Source organism: Podarcis erhardii (assembly GCF_964252035.2).
Source record: "Podarcis erhardii genome assembly, chromosome: 15".
NCBI classification, from domain to species: Eukaryota; Metazoa; Chordata; class Lepidosauria; order Squamata; family Lacertidae; genus Podarcis; species Podarcis erhardii.
In genome coordinates, this window is record NC_138505.1 from 8711094 (window position 1) to 8729046 (window position 17953).

The 17953-nt window shown below is 50.0% G+C and overlaps 1 protein-coding gene across 17 annotated transcripts in view; it reads right to left on the minus strand.

The window, feature by feature from the left end:
• The window catches only part of TPM3 (tropomyosin 3), a gene marked incomplete at its 3' end in the record, with an annotated part of 75574 nt that overhangs the window by 28562 nt on the left and 29059 nt on the right, over positions 1 to 17953 (minus strand). For all 17 annotated transcript variants that reach the window (XM_081841272.1, XM_081841267.1, XM_081841271.1 and 14 more), the window contains 3 exons: positions 4070 to 4203; positions 2638 to 2755; positions 1031 to 1101 (listed from right to left, as the gene is read on the minus strand). In XM_081841272.1, the coding sequence (XP_081697398.1) occupies positions 1031 to 1101; positions 2638 to 2755; positions 4070 to 4203 (323 nt within the window). The remainder of the gene's footprint in view (positions 1 to 1030; positions 1102 to 2637; positions 2756 to 4069; positions 4204 to 17953) is intronic.

A 17953-nucleotide genomic window follows, 5' to 3' on the forward strand; every position in this document is an offset into this window, starting at 1 on the left:
TCTCCTAACAACCCTTCGTACACTTAACATACGATAGTTCCCAGGGTTTTGCAGAGGAAAGCCATGACTGTTAAGGGTCCTGGGAGTTGATAGGAGAATAACCACCCTCCCCATTCCCCTCACAGAGCTACAATTTCCAGAATGGTTTAACAATCAATCCCTCTTCTCAGGGAACTCTGGGAACTGTAAAGGTAAAGGGACCCCTGACCATTAGGTCCAGTCGTGGCCAACTCTGGGGTTGCGGCGCTCATCTCGCTTTATTGGCCAAGGGAGCCGGGTAGAGCTTCCGGGTCATGTGGCCAGCATGACTAAGCCGCTTCTGGCGAACCAGAACAGTGCAAGGAAACGCAGTTTACCTTCCTGCCGGAGCGGTACCTATTTATCTACTTGCACTTTGATATGCTTTTGAACTGCTAGGTTGGCAGGAGCAGGGACCGAGCAACAGGAGCTCACCCCGTCGCGGGGATTCGAACCGCCGACCTTCTGATCGGCAAGTCCTAGGCTCTGTGGTTTAGACCACAGCGCCACACGCGTCCCATCTGGGAACTGTAGCTCTCCACAAAGAACACAGAGGTCTCCTAACAATGCTCAGCTCCTGGAATTCTTTTGGAGGAAGCCATGACCGCTTAAAGTGGTACGGGCCTGTTTTCAATGTATGGTGTGAATGTGGCCACAATGAAGGCCTAACTCCATCAACCTAAGTACCTACCTGTAGAGGGACTAACAGATGCTCACCTGCCTACACAGGAAAGAATCCACAGATGTTAAAAAAAAAAAAGCCACTGGTCTGTACACCATGCCCCCTGCCAAAAAACCCAGTTAGGATCTCCCACTAAAAAGAGAGAAAAAATGGGAAAGTGGAGACCCACAATTCCTTCTAGCCAGCAGAGGCTGCCTCTAACCTTCACCCCACACTCTGGGCCTTGCCTAACAGGGTGTTTTAAGGTGAGCTCGCTCGTGTTAAAAGCTTCCATGCAGCAGGGTGCCTCATGCAAAGAGAGAAAGAGAGAGAGAAGAAGAAAATACTCACGACTCTGCCAGCTCAGCTCTCTCCTCTGTACGCTCCAGATCACCTTCAATGATGACCAATTTCCGGGCAACCTGGGAGGAGAAGGAGGAAGAAGAAATTATTGTCAATTGGATTTGCTACCTGCCCTTCGCCATGAATTGTGGATTTCCTCTCCCTAAAGAGGTGTGCCTGGTACCTTCACTGCACAGCTTATCATCGTACACTGAAGATATGCCTCTGTAAATTGGCCTATGAACTCTAGCTGTTTTAAACGGTTTTTAATGCTGTATTTCATATTACTGCAACCTGCCCTGGGACCTTCTGATGGAGGGCAGCTAATGAACCTAATGGCATTAACCGTGGTCTCAGGGCAGGTTTCCAAACATTTAAAAGCACAAGATTAAAATCATTTATACGTCTCAGGACACCAAAACCTCAATGGCCGCCTCTTCCCATATAAACCGACCCACACCCTGCGATTGTTCTTTTGTGCCAGGCCTTTGGTTCTGAATCATCGGTGGCCTCCTTGAGTGAGTGAGATGTCTTAAACATGCCTTTTTTAAAGCAGGGTTGTATATATATATATATATATATATATATATATATGCAGGTTTTGGTGTCCTCGGGTGTCTTCCCGTGTAAAAGTTGGGGTGTCTAGGCGACGTTTCGACGAGGTCTCACTCGTCATCTTCAGGCTGGTGCTTTCGGCTTCTTGTTACTGGCTGACACAAGCCACAAAACCACAGCTCGCCCCTATACACGAAGCCAAGCCAGAGCACTGTGTGTATATACACACACACACACACACACACACACACACACACACACACACACATCTTTTATGCCAGTTTTACTGGATGTGTCTGTTTATATAGTGCTTTTTACATAGTGTTAGTTACTTCATGTTACCTTGCTTTAAAAAAAAGTAAGCAATGAATTTAATAAATAATAGCAGTAATTTGAAATCAATAAAAAGAAGAGGGGGAACCCGCCAGCCTGGTCAGACCACCCGGCTTCCACATTTGGCCCACAAAGCAGTTTCCCCCCGAAATCACCTGTCCCACGTATGACATCATACAGGCAACTCCTCAATTTAGGTGGGGGTTATGTTTCGAGGCACCGTATGTTTAAGTGGAACTGTGTATACAGTGGTACACCTGGTTACAAACTTAATTCGTTCTGGAGGTCCGTTTCTTAACCCGAAACCATTCTTAACCTGAGGTACCACTTTAGCTAATGGGGGTCTCCTGCTGCGGCTGACGCACAATTTGTTCTCATCCTGAAGTAAAGTTCTTAAACCGATGTACTACTTCCGGGTTAGAGGAGCCTGTAACCCAAAGTGTTTGTAACCCGAGGTACCACTGTTATTTAAAACGCCATTGAAAAAGCCTGCGCACATACTGCACGCACGTAAATAAAATAATAATAATAATTTATTTATACCCTGCCCATCTAGCTGGGCTTCCCCAGCCACTCAGGGCGGCTTCCAACAAAATATTAAAATGGCGGGGTTGCCTGCATATGACATCAAATGTGGATCAGGGAGTGGCACAGCCGCAGAAAGCAGGACTGAACTCCCTGTGTGTCATGAGGGAGGAGTTCAAGGCGCATCTGCTGTGGTTCCTCACCTCCTCGTACTTCCTGTCGGCCTCCTCAGCGATGTGCTTGGCCTCCTTCAGCTGGATCTCCTGCAGCTCCATCTTCTCTTCATCTTTCAGGGCTCTGTTCTCAATTACCTTCATGCCTCTGAGGGAGAAGGGCGGGGGGGGGGAGAAGGGATCGTCAGCCCCCAAGACGTGACATTCCTCTGCTCTCCCAGTCTGCAGAAAGGACTTGGGGACAGGTGTGGCCTCTCCAAAACAAGAACATCTCTGGCACACGGAAGGCTAGCAATGCCAGAGAAAGGCCTAAACTTCTCCCCGGTTACACACACCAGGGGGTGTGATTCAGTTACCGTATTTTTCGCTCCACAAGGCGCACCCGACCATAAGGCACACCTAGTTTTTAGAGGGGGAAATCAAGAAAAAAAATCTTATTCACACACCGCCCCCCCTCCAGCCCCAAAGAGCAAAGAAGCCAAGACTGCGAGCGGGATGGATCCTGCTCGCTGTCTTGGCTTCCTCTTTAGCCGCGCACGGCTATGGCAATACTGTTAGGATATTTCCGTTCCACCTTAAAAGGGAGCAGGATGGTTGTGTCACAGCCTGCGTATTTCCTGTTCACAGGATGTTTCTGTTGTGTCTTTGCTTTCTTTTCTCTCTCTGTGTCTGAGACACTGAAGCAGGCAGTCATGTTTTTTTTCTTTGTTCTGACCAACGCTGAATAAACTTGTAAATAATGCTCTCCTGCGTGCATCTTTCGCTGTGCGAATTCTGCTGATAGAGCGTGCATCAGCTCTGGAATGTGGCAAGCTATTTCTGGAGCTCGTGTCGCTAATTGAATGATACTGCGTGTCTACGGAAGGTCGATGGATCGCAACGGAGATGACGTGGGGTCATGATGGACTCTGTCTCCCTGGCAGTATCCCAACAAATACCCCCACCTCCCCCAAAAGCCCACAGGAGCCGCCCACCCTTTAAGGAGAGCGCGGCTCCTGCCGGCTTTTCTACGAGGAGGGAGAGTGGCCTCGTCAGTTCCTTCCCCCTCCTGGGGAAAAACCCGCAAGAGCCGCGCGGAGCTTGTGTGCGGCTCTTGGGGGCTTTTCCTGCCTGCCTCCCCCCGCATTTGCTCCATAAGACGCACACACATTTCCCCTTACTTTTTAGGAGGGGAAAAGTGCACCTTATGGAGAGAAAAATACGGTATATGACACACACACACCTGAACACCCACTCACCCACAGAGTTTATACATAGCTTTGCTCAGTGCGAACAAGCTCTAAGGCAGGCCCCACCAAACTCAGCCCTCCAAATGCTTTGGGACTACAATTCCCATCATCCCTGACCACTGGGTCCTGTTAGCTAGGGATGATGGGAGTTGTAGTCCCAAAACGTCTGGAGGGCCGAGTCTGGGAATGCCTGCTCTAAGGAGCCCCTTCCTCCTGCAAATGCACCCACCTACCTTTCACTCTCATCGGCAGCTTTCTCAGCTTCCTCCAACTTCTGCAAGGCTGTCGCAAGGCGCTCCTGGGCCCGATCCAGCTCCTCTTCCACGAGCTGAATGCGGCGGTTCAAGGATGCTACTTCTGCCTCGGCCTAGAGAGGAAGGGGGAAAACACCGATGTGGGATCTGCAATATTTTGGAACGTACTCGTTTGTTCCCCACCCCATTTAAGCAAACACAAGTTTCTAGCCCTTAAGAATGCTGTGCCGGCTGGAACCTCATTCAAACCACCTCTGGCTTTCTTAAGATGCAGTGTTTAGCGATAGGGCTTAAGACAAGGGTTGGGAGAACCAATTTCAGCCTGGAGGCAATCTTCCAATAGCGGCGGGCAGGGCCATGTGCCAAAGTGGGCATGGTAGGAATGGAGACAGATACCTTTCACACTGTCGTAGTCAGAACTGTCTCTGCTTCCAACTAGCACCATCTCTCCAGGCAGAGAGACATCTCCCCACCCCCCATTTCACTGGCAATCTTTTTTTTAAATATAATTTTTAATGGAACATAACAAAATAACACACACCAAAAATATATATAAATAAGGATCTCCAGAAGTGAACATAGAAGTGAACACAGCAGGACAAATTTCCATACCAAGACCGAGTATAACAGATTGATATTACATGCTTCCAAGTAGCACAAATGGGCTTACGTGTTCCTGTAAGGTAAAGGTAAAGGGACCCCTGACCATTAGGTCCAGTCGTGGCCGACTCTGGGGTTGCGGCGCTCATCTCGCTTTATTGGCCGAGGGAGCCAGCGTACAGCTTCCGGGTCATGTGGCCAGCAGGACTAAGCCGCCTCTGGCGAACCAGAGCAGCACACGGAAACGCCGTTTACCTTCCCGCCGGAGCGGTACCTATTTATCTACTTGCACTTTGACGTGCTTTCGAACTGCTAGGGTGGCAGGAGCAGGGACCAAGCAACGGGAGCTCACCCCGTCGTGGGGATTCGAACCACCGACCTTCTGATCGGCAAGTCCTAGGCTCTGTGGTTTAACCCACAGTGTCACCCGTGTCCCTACATGTTCCTGTACCACATTATGAAAAAAAGACTCCCATTTCTCCATGAATACATTCTCTTGCTGTCTACCCTCTCCAGTTCTAACCAAATGTGTGCGAGCTTAAAACTTGCATTTTATGACCCAGGTCTTAGTTACCCATTCTCTCATGCATAGTGTTCTAATCCCCCCCCAACACAGACAGACAGAGAGGGATGTGGTGTTATTAATTCCCTGTCGTCTGTTAGTACAGTTTCTTTAACATATCAAGAAAGTAAAGAGGCCCTGTAGGCAAAGTTTAGCCTGTTACTACTGTAATTTCCGTTGCTGCATCTTCCCAAAATTTTCTGATTTTTAGGATGTGTCCAGAATATATGTCATATTGCAACCTGTTATTTATTTATTTTATGACAGGTGTGAGGAACTGCTGGCCACCCAGATGCTGCTGGACTGTGACTCCCATTGTCCTTGTCCAAAAATCCAGTAGGCTCTTATTTTCGTTGTGAAACAGCTTGCTATTGCTTAAGGTTATCACTGCTCTTGCGGACTGAGAGGCTCAGCGCCGCTGACAGTCCCAAGACAGGCAAGCTTTCCAGCAGGAAGTGACTTGCTGCAGAACTTTTCCATAATAGGATATTTTCTGCTGCTCCTTAAAAAGCAAAGACATAATCGTTACCTATTTTTATTAAATCAACAACGAAGACAGCCCAAGTGGCCATTCCACAAAGTTGTTGCTTATAACATTGTTTTTTTTTTAATGTTTTTATTTTCCATACCAAACTGCATTACAAAAATAATACTGATTAGGGTATGCATTTAAGCATAAACATACCGTATTTTTCGTCCTATAGGGCGCACCTAGTTTTTTGGGGTGGGAAATGAATTAAAAAAAATATATTCCCCCCCCCCAGCCGCGGCTGCCGCCCCAAGCCTTGCACACGCCTGCCCGAAGCACAGGGCACCCTCCGGAGGGCTCCGCGTGCTTCGGGCGGCAAGCTGCCGCTCCAAGCCTAGCGCGCCCGGCAGGAGCTCCTGCCGAGCGCGCAAGGCTTGCAGACACTCGCCCAAAGCACGGGGAGCCCTCCGGAGGGCGCAAGGCTTGCAAACACTCGCCGGGGCTGCAGGCTGCTGCCAGCAAGCCTTGTGAGCCCGCGGGATAGCTTCCTGAAGCCTGGAGAGCGAGAGGGGTCGGTGCGCACCGATGCCTCTCGCTCTCCAGGCTTCAGCGAAAGCCTGCATTCGCCCCATAGGACGCACACACATTTCCCCTTCATTTTTGGAGGGGGAAAAGTGCGTCCTATGGGGCGAAAAATACGGTAGATTTCTCCCCCCAAAAAGAGTATTTCAGGATTCAGATTACATTTCTTTTAAAACACAATACATTCCACAAGTAGAATTACCGGTAATAATCTCCTATTTAACAAGACACTGGATCTACTATAATATCTAACATTAGTTTTTCCTGTACATTGTTTTCTATAACCCATGGGTAGGCAAACTAAGGCCCGGGGGCCAGATCCGGCCCAATTGCCTTCTAAATCCGGCCCGCGGGAGGTCCGGGAATCAGCGTGTTTTTACATGAGTAGAATGTGTGCTCCTATTTAAAATGCATCTCTGGGTTATTTGTGGGGCCTGCCTGGTGTTTTTACATGAGTAGAATGCGTCTTTGGGTTATTTGTGGGGCATAGGAATTCGTTCATATTTTTTCTCCTTCAAAATATAGTCCGGCCCCCCACAAGGTCTGAGGGACAGTGGACAGCCCCCTGCTGAAAAAGTTTGCTGACCCCTGCTATAACCTATAATAAAAAAAAATTACTCCATTAATTAGGTCCAAATTTCATTTTTCTCAATTCATCTAATCCTTCTTCGGTTCACCTAACACTTCAAGTTGCAGCTAGCTTTCTTTAGTGACTGACGCAAGGAAACATTAACATGTACGAGATACACAGTTAGATATAGTTTTCCTCAAGGATCACAGACTCAGACGACTTCCACAAGCGGCAAAATTCTGAGTAAGCGTTATAAAATGACCCACATTTCCTGCCTTGGTGTAATACCTCGCCAAATTCAATCCCTTGCTGCTCAGCCAAAACAAATAAAAGGAAGGATACAAATGCGCGTATCTGTATTCACGCCTATATCCCCACCTATGACTCATCAAGCTGCAACCTGCGAGACCACAGTTCAGCAGCAAAGCTCACTGGGTATGAACCTGGAAGCCAGTCAATGCCTTTGCAGCCTAACCTACCTCACGGGGTTGTTGTGGGATTACATGAGGGAAGAGAACAGTGCATGCCACCTTGAGCTTCCTTGGAGAGAAAAAGGTGGGATAAAAATGCAAGGGAGCCAGTGTGGTGTAGTGGTTAAGAGCAGTAGACTCGTAATCTGGTGAACCGGGTTCGCTTCCCTGTTCCTCCACATGCAGCTGCTGGGCTGCATACCTTGGGCCAGTCACACTTCTCTGAAGTCTCTCAGCCCCACTCACCTCACAGAGTGTTTGTTGTGGGGCAGGAAGGGAAAGGAGATTGTTAGTCGCTTTGAGACTCCTTCGGGTAGTAATAAAGCGGGATATCAAATCCAAACTCTTCAATAAGTAAATAGACAGGACATCCCCCGAAAAAAGATGTCAACCCAATTTAGAGAGAGGGTTTCCATGGAGGAAAAAATCACTGTTGAGAGGTCATTTTCAAGCAGGGAGATGTGGCTAAGTATGGTAACGCTGAGTCCATTTCTGACTGCCAAGCAGCAGTTAAGGAAACCACAGCCTTTCTTCATGAAAGAGGCAGCAACCACAAAACACTGGAATGTCCCAAGTAACTGGGAAACACGGTTTAGCCACCACCCAGATCTCCTTCGTATTTTGGATCCTGTCTCTGCAAGGAGTATCCGGGTTTAGTCCAGGATGCTGAACTCGATGGGCCGTTGTCCTGAACCAACCAGCTCTCATGCTCCTGACCCAGTTCAATCTGTTGCCCACACAGTTGCGGTCCCTCCTTCTTTGTGTAGCCTGACCTGCCACCCACCCACCGCAGCCCACCGGAACGGGCCAGCAGCTCCTCGACCAGCCACTGCAAAACGCAGGGTCGGCAGCAGTGGGACGAAAGGAGGAAGCAGGACCCAAAATTATAAGGTAGGAAAAACTTGGAAAGCACTGTGCTTGCCAGGGTTTAAGAGGACCGGAGAGGAAGTCAGCCTCCAGAGAGAGATGGGGGGAGCCACTGACTCACCCTGCCTTGGACACAGCTGCATCAGAGGGAGTGTCACAGCAAAAACCAAAGGCTTCTGGAATATAGTATATGACGAGCTTAAAAAAATGTTTAAGTATAACTATATGAAAAATACCGAAGCTTTTCTACTAGGGATAACGGACACAGGTATAGCAAGAGAAGATCAGAAAATATTCCTCTATGCCACAGGAGCAGCAAGGATCCGAACTGCTAAAAACTGGGGGGGGGGGGGACTGTGCCAACAAAAAAAGGAATGGCAAGACACACTGTTAGAGTATATTGAACTGGCTAGATTAACAGAAGCAATTAGAGATCACGCTAGGCAAGAGTTTCAAAAAGCATGGGGGAAATGCAGAGAATACGTCACAAAACAGTGCCCTAAAATACATACTTGGTCTTGTTTCGATTAATGTCTCCAGGAGACTTTGTGGATATTTAAGTTATAATTAGAAAAATCTTATTATTCATAAAGGAAACAGCTTATAAGAAGTAAATAAGGAGGCCAGATACAGGATAAAGGAAGGCTTTTATTTGGTTGTTTGTATTGTTGTATGTTATGCTTCTTGTATGTTATGTTCACGTTTAATGAGGGTGAATTTCTGTATTGGGGGGTGTTATGTTATGTTGTAAATAAAACTTCCAACGAGAAGAAAAAAACCAGAGGGAGTGTCACAGCAAGGGCAATGAGAGGCAAGAAGCCTGGAGGAGCCAGTGCTGGCCAGCACAGACCAGAGGGAGCCAGTATATGTGTGAGCCTCCAAAGGCTGTAAACTACGACTCCAAGCATCCCTGACCGCTGGCTATCTGTTGGGGCTGACAGGAGTTTACTAGCTCCCTCTTCCCCGTCTTTTGCCGTTTGTCCCTGGAGCCTGGAACTCTGGGACAGACTGCTTCCGGACATGGAGGTTCGAGTCTCAGGAGAGAGAGGTCAAATCAGCCTCTTCCGTGAACTGGCTTAATCCCTCTTTAGAGGAGTCTGCGACAATACAAGATTAACGTCTCGTCACCGTGCTAGGGAGCCCCACAGGGAATGCTGACCCGAGGAACGCACACTGCTGGCTCTCTGCAAGCCTTGCCCAGAATAGATCCCAAGGAGTCGTGCAGAGGTGAGAAGCAGAGGGGAAATGGCAAAAGATTGCCTCGCCCTCCTCTTCCGTTAGCCGAGGGGTCTACAACCAATTTAGGACCACAGGTGAAGTTGGAGGCTTGTGCAAGTGCCGCTGACGTCCAACACTCACTTTCCTCCCCATTACCTGGATTAGCATCGCCCCATACCCCTAAGGAGGGACGCGAGTGGCGCTGTGGGTTAAACCACGGAGCCTAGGACTTGCCAATCAGAAGGTCGGCACTTCGAATCCCCACGACGGGGTGAGCTCCCGTTGCTCGGTCCCTGCTCCTGCCAACCTAGCAGTTCAAAAACACGTCAAATGCAAGTAGATAAATAGGTATCACTCAGGTGGGAAGGTAAACGGTGTTTCCGTGCGCTGCTCTGGTTCGCCAGAAGTGGCTTAGTCATGCTGGCCACATGACTCGGAAGCTGTACGCCGACTCCCTCGGCCAATAAAGCGAGATGAGTGCCGCAACCCCAGAGTCGGTCACGATTGGACCTAATGGTCAGGGGTCCCTTTACCTTTACTATACCCCAAAGACAGAAAGAAAGCCCCCCCCCCCTACAGACACACATCACTTATCCAAGGGATCTGGGCAAAGGCTGCTTTTTTCAAGGAACTCGAGTCAAAGTCAGACGTGAGCCTCAAAAAACGACACAGACCTGAGATAGGAAGTGGGGAAATTATGCCGCTCTTTCCAACTTCCTGCTTCAGCTCTACGTCCTTTTTAGAGGCAACCGTCAACACCCCTTCATGGACAAAGGGGGTAGTGAATGCGTTGGGGCTTTGTAAACACCCAGCAAAGACCTCAAGGGATGTTGCTGGACAGAAAAAGGCCTTCCACGAATGCGAGGGAACCCGAGGGAACCCAAGGGAACCCTGCCCGTTACTCCTCGCAGCTCCATCTCAGCAAAAAGTAGAAAGTGTCACCCCTCTTCCAAGCTGCAGGAGGACACATCATGCCATGCCATATGGAGCTTTAAAAAGAACCTGCCTCCGCAGCTTACATGACAATCTGTCACCACAGGTGTGACATTAATCCCAGAAAGGCTTGGAATCACCTTTCCAATGGGGCGTAAGTTAGGGTTACCAGACATCCCTGTTTCCCAGGGACAGTCCCCGGATTTGCGAATAAGTCCCCGGACAAATTCCATCCCCAGATTTCATCTAATGTCCCCAGGAAACACAGCAGCGGCAGTCTCCGCAGCCTGGAGCAGTTGGCTCTGGCTGGCTTCAGGAGCTGCTCGGAAGTCCCCATATGATGGTGTTGCAGGGGCTCTCAGATGCAGCTTCTGGGCTGCGTCCACCTCCCCTGACCCCAGCAACTAAGCTGTGAAGGGAGGCTTCATGCTGCCTGTCAGAGCACCTCCCAACTCCTACTTGTGTGCAAGCAGGATCGGGGCGGGGATCTCTCAGCTGTGAAGAGAGGCTTCACGCTGCCTATCAGAGCTTGCGTGCAAGCAGGAATGAGATTGGGGCTGCTCTGATGGGAAGGAAGGCATAGCACTGCCCGAGCCTCACCGCAGCTGCCGCTCTCAGCCCTCCTTCTCCTCCGTCCATGCCTGATCCACCAACCACTGCTTCCCCACCACCACCAAAGCACCAACAACTCAGGGGCTGCCCAGGTTCATGGAGAAAGGAGATAGAAGCCTCGGAGGAAGGGGAAACGTGGCGGTTGAGGTCAAGGCGGCGGCCGCCCCTCTACCACCACCATCGCTGCAGCATCAACGTTCCGAACGTGTAGTATTTATTTATTTAAAGTCTCCCTGGATTCATTGAAAAAAATCTGGTAACCTTAGTGTAAGTGTCTGTGTGTTTGTGTGTGTCTGTGGCAAGGGTTAAAGCAGAGCTTTCCAAACCACGTGTCACGACACGCTACCTAAGGTCTGTGTGTTGTGTGAACACTCCTCTCGGGGCTGCAAAGGGGTAGTTTAACCTCCGGTTTTCTAGTAAAATGATGCATGTCTAAAATGATGCATGTATAAAAAGTGGGTCACCAACATGAAAAGTTTGGAAATCTCTGGGTTAAGGCCACCAAGATGGCAGGAGCTTATCTGGGCAGCCGCTGCCTTTCCTGGCCTGGCTGCTCTGGGGAAAGGTCACCGAAAGCCCCTGGTTTGATCCCCAACATCTCCAGGACAGGTAGGGCTGGGAATGTCCTGGAGTGTAGTAATACTGAGCTAATATAGTCTGACTCGAAACAAGGCAGCTTCCCAAGTTCTTATACACCTCATCCAAGGGGCAGTGGCGGAACAGGAGAGATGGCCAGAAAGATCCAGTGATGTTGCTGTGCGCTGCAAATTAAGACCGTATCTGCAAGCAAAGGATATCTGGCATTCTTGTTATCTCGGTTAAAATTATCAAAGTTTGCATCGTTGACAACATATTCCAGAACTGAAGAATTCTAGGCATCTGGCAGCAAGAACGCACACGTCTGACTTTGCAAAAATAAATAAACGAAGAGACTCTTTGCTTTTTCTCACTTGCCAGGTCCGTCAGTATTTGGGATGGGGGGCACAACAGCAAAAGGCGGTCCACACACTGGCTTAGCCAAGCAAGGTACAGTCTGAAATACTGGTCCTCAGAACTAAACAGGCTGCCACTTATTCAAGTATCACATTTATATGGCGGCTTTTCTCCAAGAAGATCAAGGTTGCATGACCATCTGTTATGAATGCTTTATAGTCGAGATTCCTGAATGGCGGCGGCGGGGCAGGGTTGGACCATACAGCCCTCAGAGTCCTTTCCAGCCCTACAATTCTATGAAGCGGTTTTCTCCCTCCTCATTTTATCCTTGTAACAACCCTTTTGAGGTAGATCAGGTTGGAAGTGAGTGACTGGCCCAATGTCACCCAGAAAGTTTCACGGCCGGACGGGGATTTGAACCCTGGTCTCTCCCAGCTCCTAACCCATGGGTAGGCAAACTAAGGCCCGGGGGCCGGATCCAGCCCATTCGCCTTCTAAATCCGGCCCGCGGACAGTCTGGGAATCAGCATGTTTTTACATGAGTAGAATGTGTGCTTTTATTAAAAATGCACCTCTGGGTTATTTGCGGGGCATAGGAATTCATTCATTTTTCCCCAAAAAATATAGTCTGGCCCCCCACAAGGTCTGAGGGGCAGTGGACCGGCCCCCTGCTGAAAAAGTTTGCTGACCCCTGTCCTAACCCCTGCACCACCGCTGGTCCCCCACTGGACCTGAGCCTATGCGCAAAGTCACAAGTGCCGTTCTACTGATGCTACAAGCACTAAGAGGAGCCCTGCTAGATCAGACCATTGTCCCACCTAGTCATAGAATCATAGAATTGTAGAGTTGGAAGGGGCCCGGAAGGGTCATCTAGCCCAACCCCCTTGCCAGCATCCTGTTCTCACAGGGGCCAACCAGCTGTCTGTAGGAAGCCTCCCCAAAACCAGACCTGAGAGCAGCAGCGACTTCCCTGCTTGCGATTCCCAGCTACTGGTATTCAGAGGCTTACTGCTTTCAACAATGGAAGGAGAAACACGGCCATTGTGGCAGCCATGAATTTCATCTAAGCCTCTTTCAAAAGCCGTCCAAGTTGGCAGCGATTGCTACCTCTTGCGCGAGGGAATCCCGTAGCACGCTGCAAAGAAATGCTTCCTTTTTGTCTGTCCCCAAATCTTCCTGAGTTTGGCTTCTTTGAATGACCTCAAGTTCTAGCGCAGGCAACGACCAATTTACGCACATTCCCATTGAAACGCAACCACGCGCCAAACCCTAAGTGACTTTAAAAATAGCAAAAAGAGTACAGGGAGGGCAAAAGGCAATCCTGCGAGCCTTTGCAAGTGCAATCCCAGAAGCCCTTGCACCAACCATTGAGGCCTGTGGAAAGCTGGAGTCTGAGGAAGGGGGCTGAGAGGGGAAGACTCTGTTGGAGTTTGGGGTCTGGTAAGTGCTGCTGGTTTTTTAATAGGGGTTTTCAAGGATTTCCGGCGGTTTAAGAGGGTATTTTAAGACGTCTTCAACAGTGCTTCAAATACAGTCATACCTCATGTTACGTTTGCTTCAGGTTGGGCGTTTTCAGCTTGCGTCCCGCGGCAGAAGTACCGGAAAGGGTTACTTCTGGGTATTGCCGCTCGCACATGCGCAAACGCACAAAATGACGTCATGCGCAGAAGCGGCGAATCGCGACCTGCACACGTGGGTTGCATTCTTTTCAGGTTGCGAACAGGCCTCCGGAACGGATCCCGTTCGCAACCAGAGGTACCACTGTATACGCAATTTTGCTTAAATGCACGAGGCCTCAGTACATAACCCCCAAATAAATTGGGAGTTGCCTGCATTACTATTTATCTTTTTATTTATTAAATTTATTGGGACAGAGGGGGGAAAGCTTCTCTTTTATATATCCCTACCATATCTCTCCCAGCGCTTCTTCATAAAACTAGAGGTAAAAGGTAAGGGTACCCCTGCCCGTACAGGCCAGTCTTGACAGACTCTGGGGTTGTGCGCTCATCTCACTCTAGAGGCCGGGAGCCAGTGCTGTCCGCAGACACTTCCGGGTCACGTGGCCAGCGTGACGAAGCTGCTCTGGCGAGCCGGCACCAGAGCAGCGCATGGAAACGCCGTTTACCTTCCCGGTATAAAGTGGTGCCTATTTATCTACTTGCACCCGGGGGTGCTTTCGAACTGCTAGGTGGGCAGGAGCTGGGACCGAACGACGGGAGCTCACCCCGCCGCGGGGATTCGAACCGCCGACCATGCGATCGGCAAGTCCTAGGCGCTGAGGTTTTACCCACAGCGCCACCCGCGTCCCTTCTTCACAAAACTAAAGAGCCCCAAATCCTGCAACCGTCTCTCTGTCGTCAAGTCCAATGCACCAGGCATCGACAGCCACAATCAATGCTGTGCTGGCAGCGTTTAGGACGACTCCTTGCGGGCTGGACGGGAAACCTACGAATTCTCCACGGAGCTCCCCCACTGCCAGCAACTGCGATGTCACTTCCTGCAGACCCGTCCAGGCCCCCTTTGTCAAGTGCCCCCCCCCCCGGGACCCCGGGGACAAGAGCCAGACAGAAGATTAAGAAGCTGATGGGAAGAGAAGTGTCCTGGGCAGCCAGGCAGGCGTGGGAACAGGGCCAGGGCAGCTCTGGAGCCAAACAAGAAAGGGGGAGGAGAGCTTAAGGCACTCAAGGAGGCCCAGCGCCAAGAGATCAGGAAAAGCTAACTCCTTCTGCCAAACAAGCCCTTGTCAGCACAAAGGAAAGCAGGCTCATGCCCTGCGGCCTTCTGTTTGCGGAGCCAGGGAGGGGAATGCTTGACTCCACGCCTTGGTCTTCTCCACCCCCACCCACCCCCGCTGCAATACCATGCAATCCTCATTCCCCCAGGTTTTGAACCAATAAGGTGCCTGAGGACAAGAGGACCCTTCCCCAATTCTTCTCTCCAACCTCCCTTGCATTGTGGAGCATTTTTTTAAAAAGTGTCAAACCTAAAGGTAAAGGGACCCCTGACCATTAGGTCCAGTCATGGCTGACTCTGGGGTTGCAGCACTCATCTCACTTTATTGGCCGAGGGAGCCGGCGTACAGCTTCCGGGTCATGTGGCCAGCATGACTAAGCCGCTTCTGGTGAACCAGAGCAGCGCACGGAAACGCCGTTTTATCTTCCCGCCAGAGCGGTACCTATTTATCTACTTGCACTTTGACGTGCTTTCGAACTGCTAGGTGGGCAGGAGCAGGGACCGAGAAACGGGAGCTCACCCCGTCGCGGGGATTCAAACCGCCGATCTTCTGATCGGCAAGTTCTAGGCTCTATGGTTTAACCCACAGCACCACCTGCGCCAAACCTAGGAGGGATTAAAATCCAAACTTTGCTACAAACCTCTTGCTGGGGGAGCTGATCTCTCTCAGCCTGGCTTACACCACAGGGTTGCTATGAAGATGAAATGGAATGGGAAGACCATGTACACCGCCCCGGGCAACTCACAAAAGTAGGGTTATCAATGGAAGACATACGGCGAGAGGGAGACAACTCTCCAAACTCTGGAGTTCTCCAAATGATGTTGGAAAAGGCCCATCAGACCCGTCTGAGGGTGAGAGGCGATGGGGAGTTGGGAGTCCAGAAATACCTGGAAGGGATCAAATTGGGGGATCCATTTACAGCACAGTGAAAGCCAAGCTGTAATGCGCCACACGTTAGTGGAGGCGTTAGGATGGGCGGGGAACCACTTTTGAGACCGAGGACCACATTCTCTCCTAGGCCACATCCAGGGGCTATGTGAACCAGGCCAGAGGCCAACGTGGGCAGTGGAACCAAGGCTTTACCTTTCTACAGCTGGCTGGCTTCTACGCACGCCCCTTTCTCATTCTCCATCCAGGAAAGGAAGAGGCATTATCAGCACTCAGGGACACATTCCAGGCAGGTAAAAATACTCAAGAAAGGTGCATAGCAGAGCTGGCAAGGGGTGTGGCCTGAGGGAGAGTCTCACGGGCCAGAGATCTGGAGTAGGTCTGGGCGATATATCCATATATTGTCCAAAACTGCTTTGAAGTCCATATTGCGGTATTGGTCACATAGTTTTTGACCTGGCAACACTGCGCGAATCAGGATGTGAGCTATGCAAAAATCACAATGTGGGAAAAACTGTAAAGCCAGCCAACGCCTCTACATAGATCCATCCTTATTTCAGACATTGTTATGTATCAGTGTAATGTTTAGCTGGCGATATATTGTCATGCTAAAAAGCAGATATTGCCCAGTCCTAGTCTGGAGGGGACGATTTGGCCTCCAGGCCCCTAAATTCCCCACCGCCTGCATTCCCTAATAGACTTGAAAGAGAAGCGCCCCCAATTTCAGGAATTGGGGGGGGGACTCCCTTAGGTAGTCGCCTAGAGATTTTGCAGGAGCGCCCCAGGCGACCATCCAAACAGCCCTTGCCAAGCTTGGATTAGAATGCCTGCTTTGTTTTGGAGCGTTAATTTGCCATCAATCGGATCGCTCCCTATTTTGGAACGGCAGATGGCATTCTATTTATACATGCTTGGACTCTCGGTACCAAAGTTAAAACTTCTCTTCCCCCACCTCGCCCCCCCAAAATGCAACCTGAACAGCAAAGTCAACGAAAGAAATTTTCCTCCCACAATCCACACAGCAAATTTGCTATATGTTCACTCGGCATATCTGTGCATAGGATTGCTCCTCTCCCCAGGCTTTACCCAAAGGCTTTCATCTTCAGAGTGTCCTTAGATGGAGTAGCCTGGAGGAGTTTTGAGAGATTAACATGGCCGGGGCTGTGTCCACAAAACCCACGAGCGTCACAGACCAAAGCAAGAGAGAGAGAGAGGGAGAGCAGTGGGAGAGAGGGTGTGCAAACCACATCTCAATCCTAGACGAGGAGACTCCATTTTGGTGCACATAGCTTTGAGCTGAGGTCATGGAGGAACTTAAAGTGGCACAGATGTTCGAACAGGGCCCCACAGTCCGCCCGAGCACTTCTGTACCAGGGTGTCAGTCACAGACACAGGGCTGTGTCACTCGGGGGCTCTCTTTTGATGCCACCCCCCTCCCTGGGATCTGCTTTGACTTTCTCACCCTCCACCGCTTTCTCAGGCCTCTTCCACCAGATGTCTGCACTGCACTCAGTTTCGCTCGCCGCACAAGGCAGAAAGCGAGCTCAGTCTGTGGGTGCTCAATAGCAGTGTGGTTATCAAACCAAGATAAAGACTCCCCCTTCCCCACTATCCCCAGCCCGAAAAGGCAAGCGACCAGGACAAGATCCCGTAGTATAAAGAAAGACTTGCCGGTTGCCTCTTTGTTGGCGGTCAATTATAAGTGCCCTCCAATCACCAAGGACCGCAGTGCACGACATTATTTGGGAAAAGTTTCTTTGCGGTCTTCCTTTATGGACTCTGGAGGATTAGGGTGCCCCGGGCTTCACACTCCAAGGGAACCTTCAACTCACCTCAGCCAGAATGGCCAATTGTCAGGGATGCTGAGGTTCCTCAATCCCATCCTAGACATATGTGGCTGCCTTATCATCAGTGTTAGAACTTAAGTTAGCGGCGGCTGTTTTCAGCAATTGAGCTTCTAGCCCTCAGCACCACAGATACATTCTGCGGGGGAAATATTCAAGGAGCAAGTGCTCAGTTCAAGAGGGAGGTTGAATACAAGCAACTAACACAGCAGTTCTCAACCTGTGGGTCCCTAGATGTTGTTGGACTACAACTCCCATCATCCCTGAGCTCTGGCCTTGCTAGCTAGGGGTGATGGGAGTTGTAGTTCAACAACATCTGGGGACCCACAGGTTGAGAAAGGCTGAACTAACGGGTTACGGGAGAGGCCTTGCAAAAACGTGATCATTCATGAAAGGCAGCTTAGGTTTAATCAGGGCTGCATACACATCAAATGTTTAAGGCACAGGGTGCTTCTGAAGAATCTTGGGAAGTGTAGTTTACTCCTCACAGAGCTGCAATTCCCAGAATCCTCCTAGGAACTACAGTTCCCAGGATTCTATGGGAGAAGGCAAGTGTATGGAGTGTATGCAGCCTAAGTTG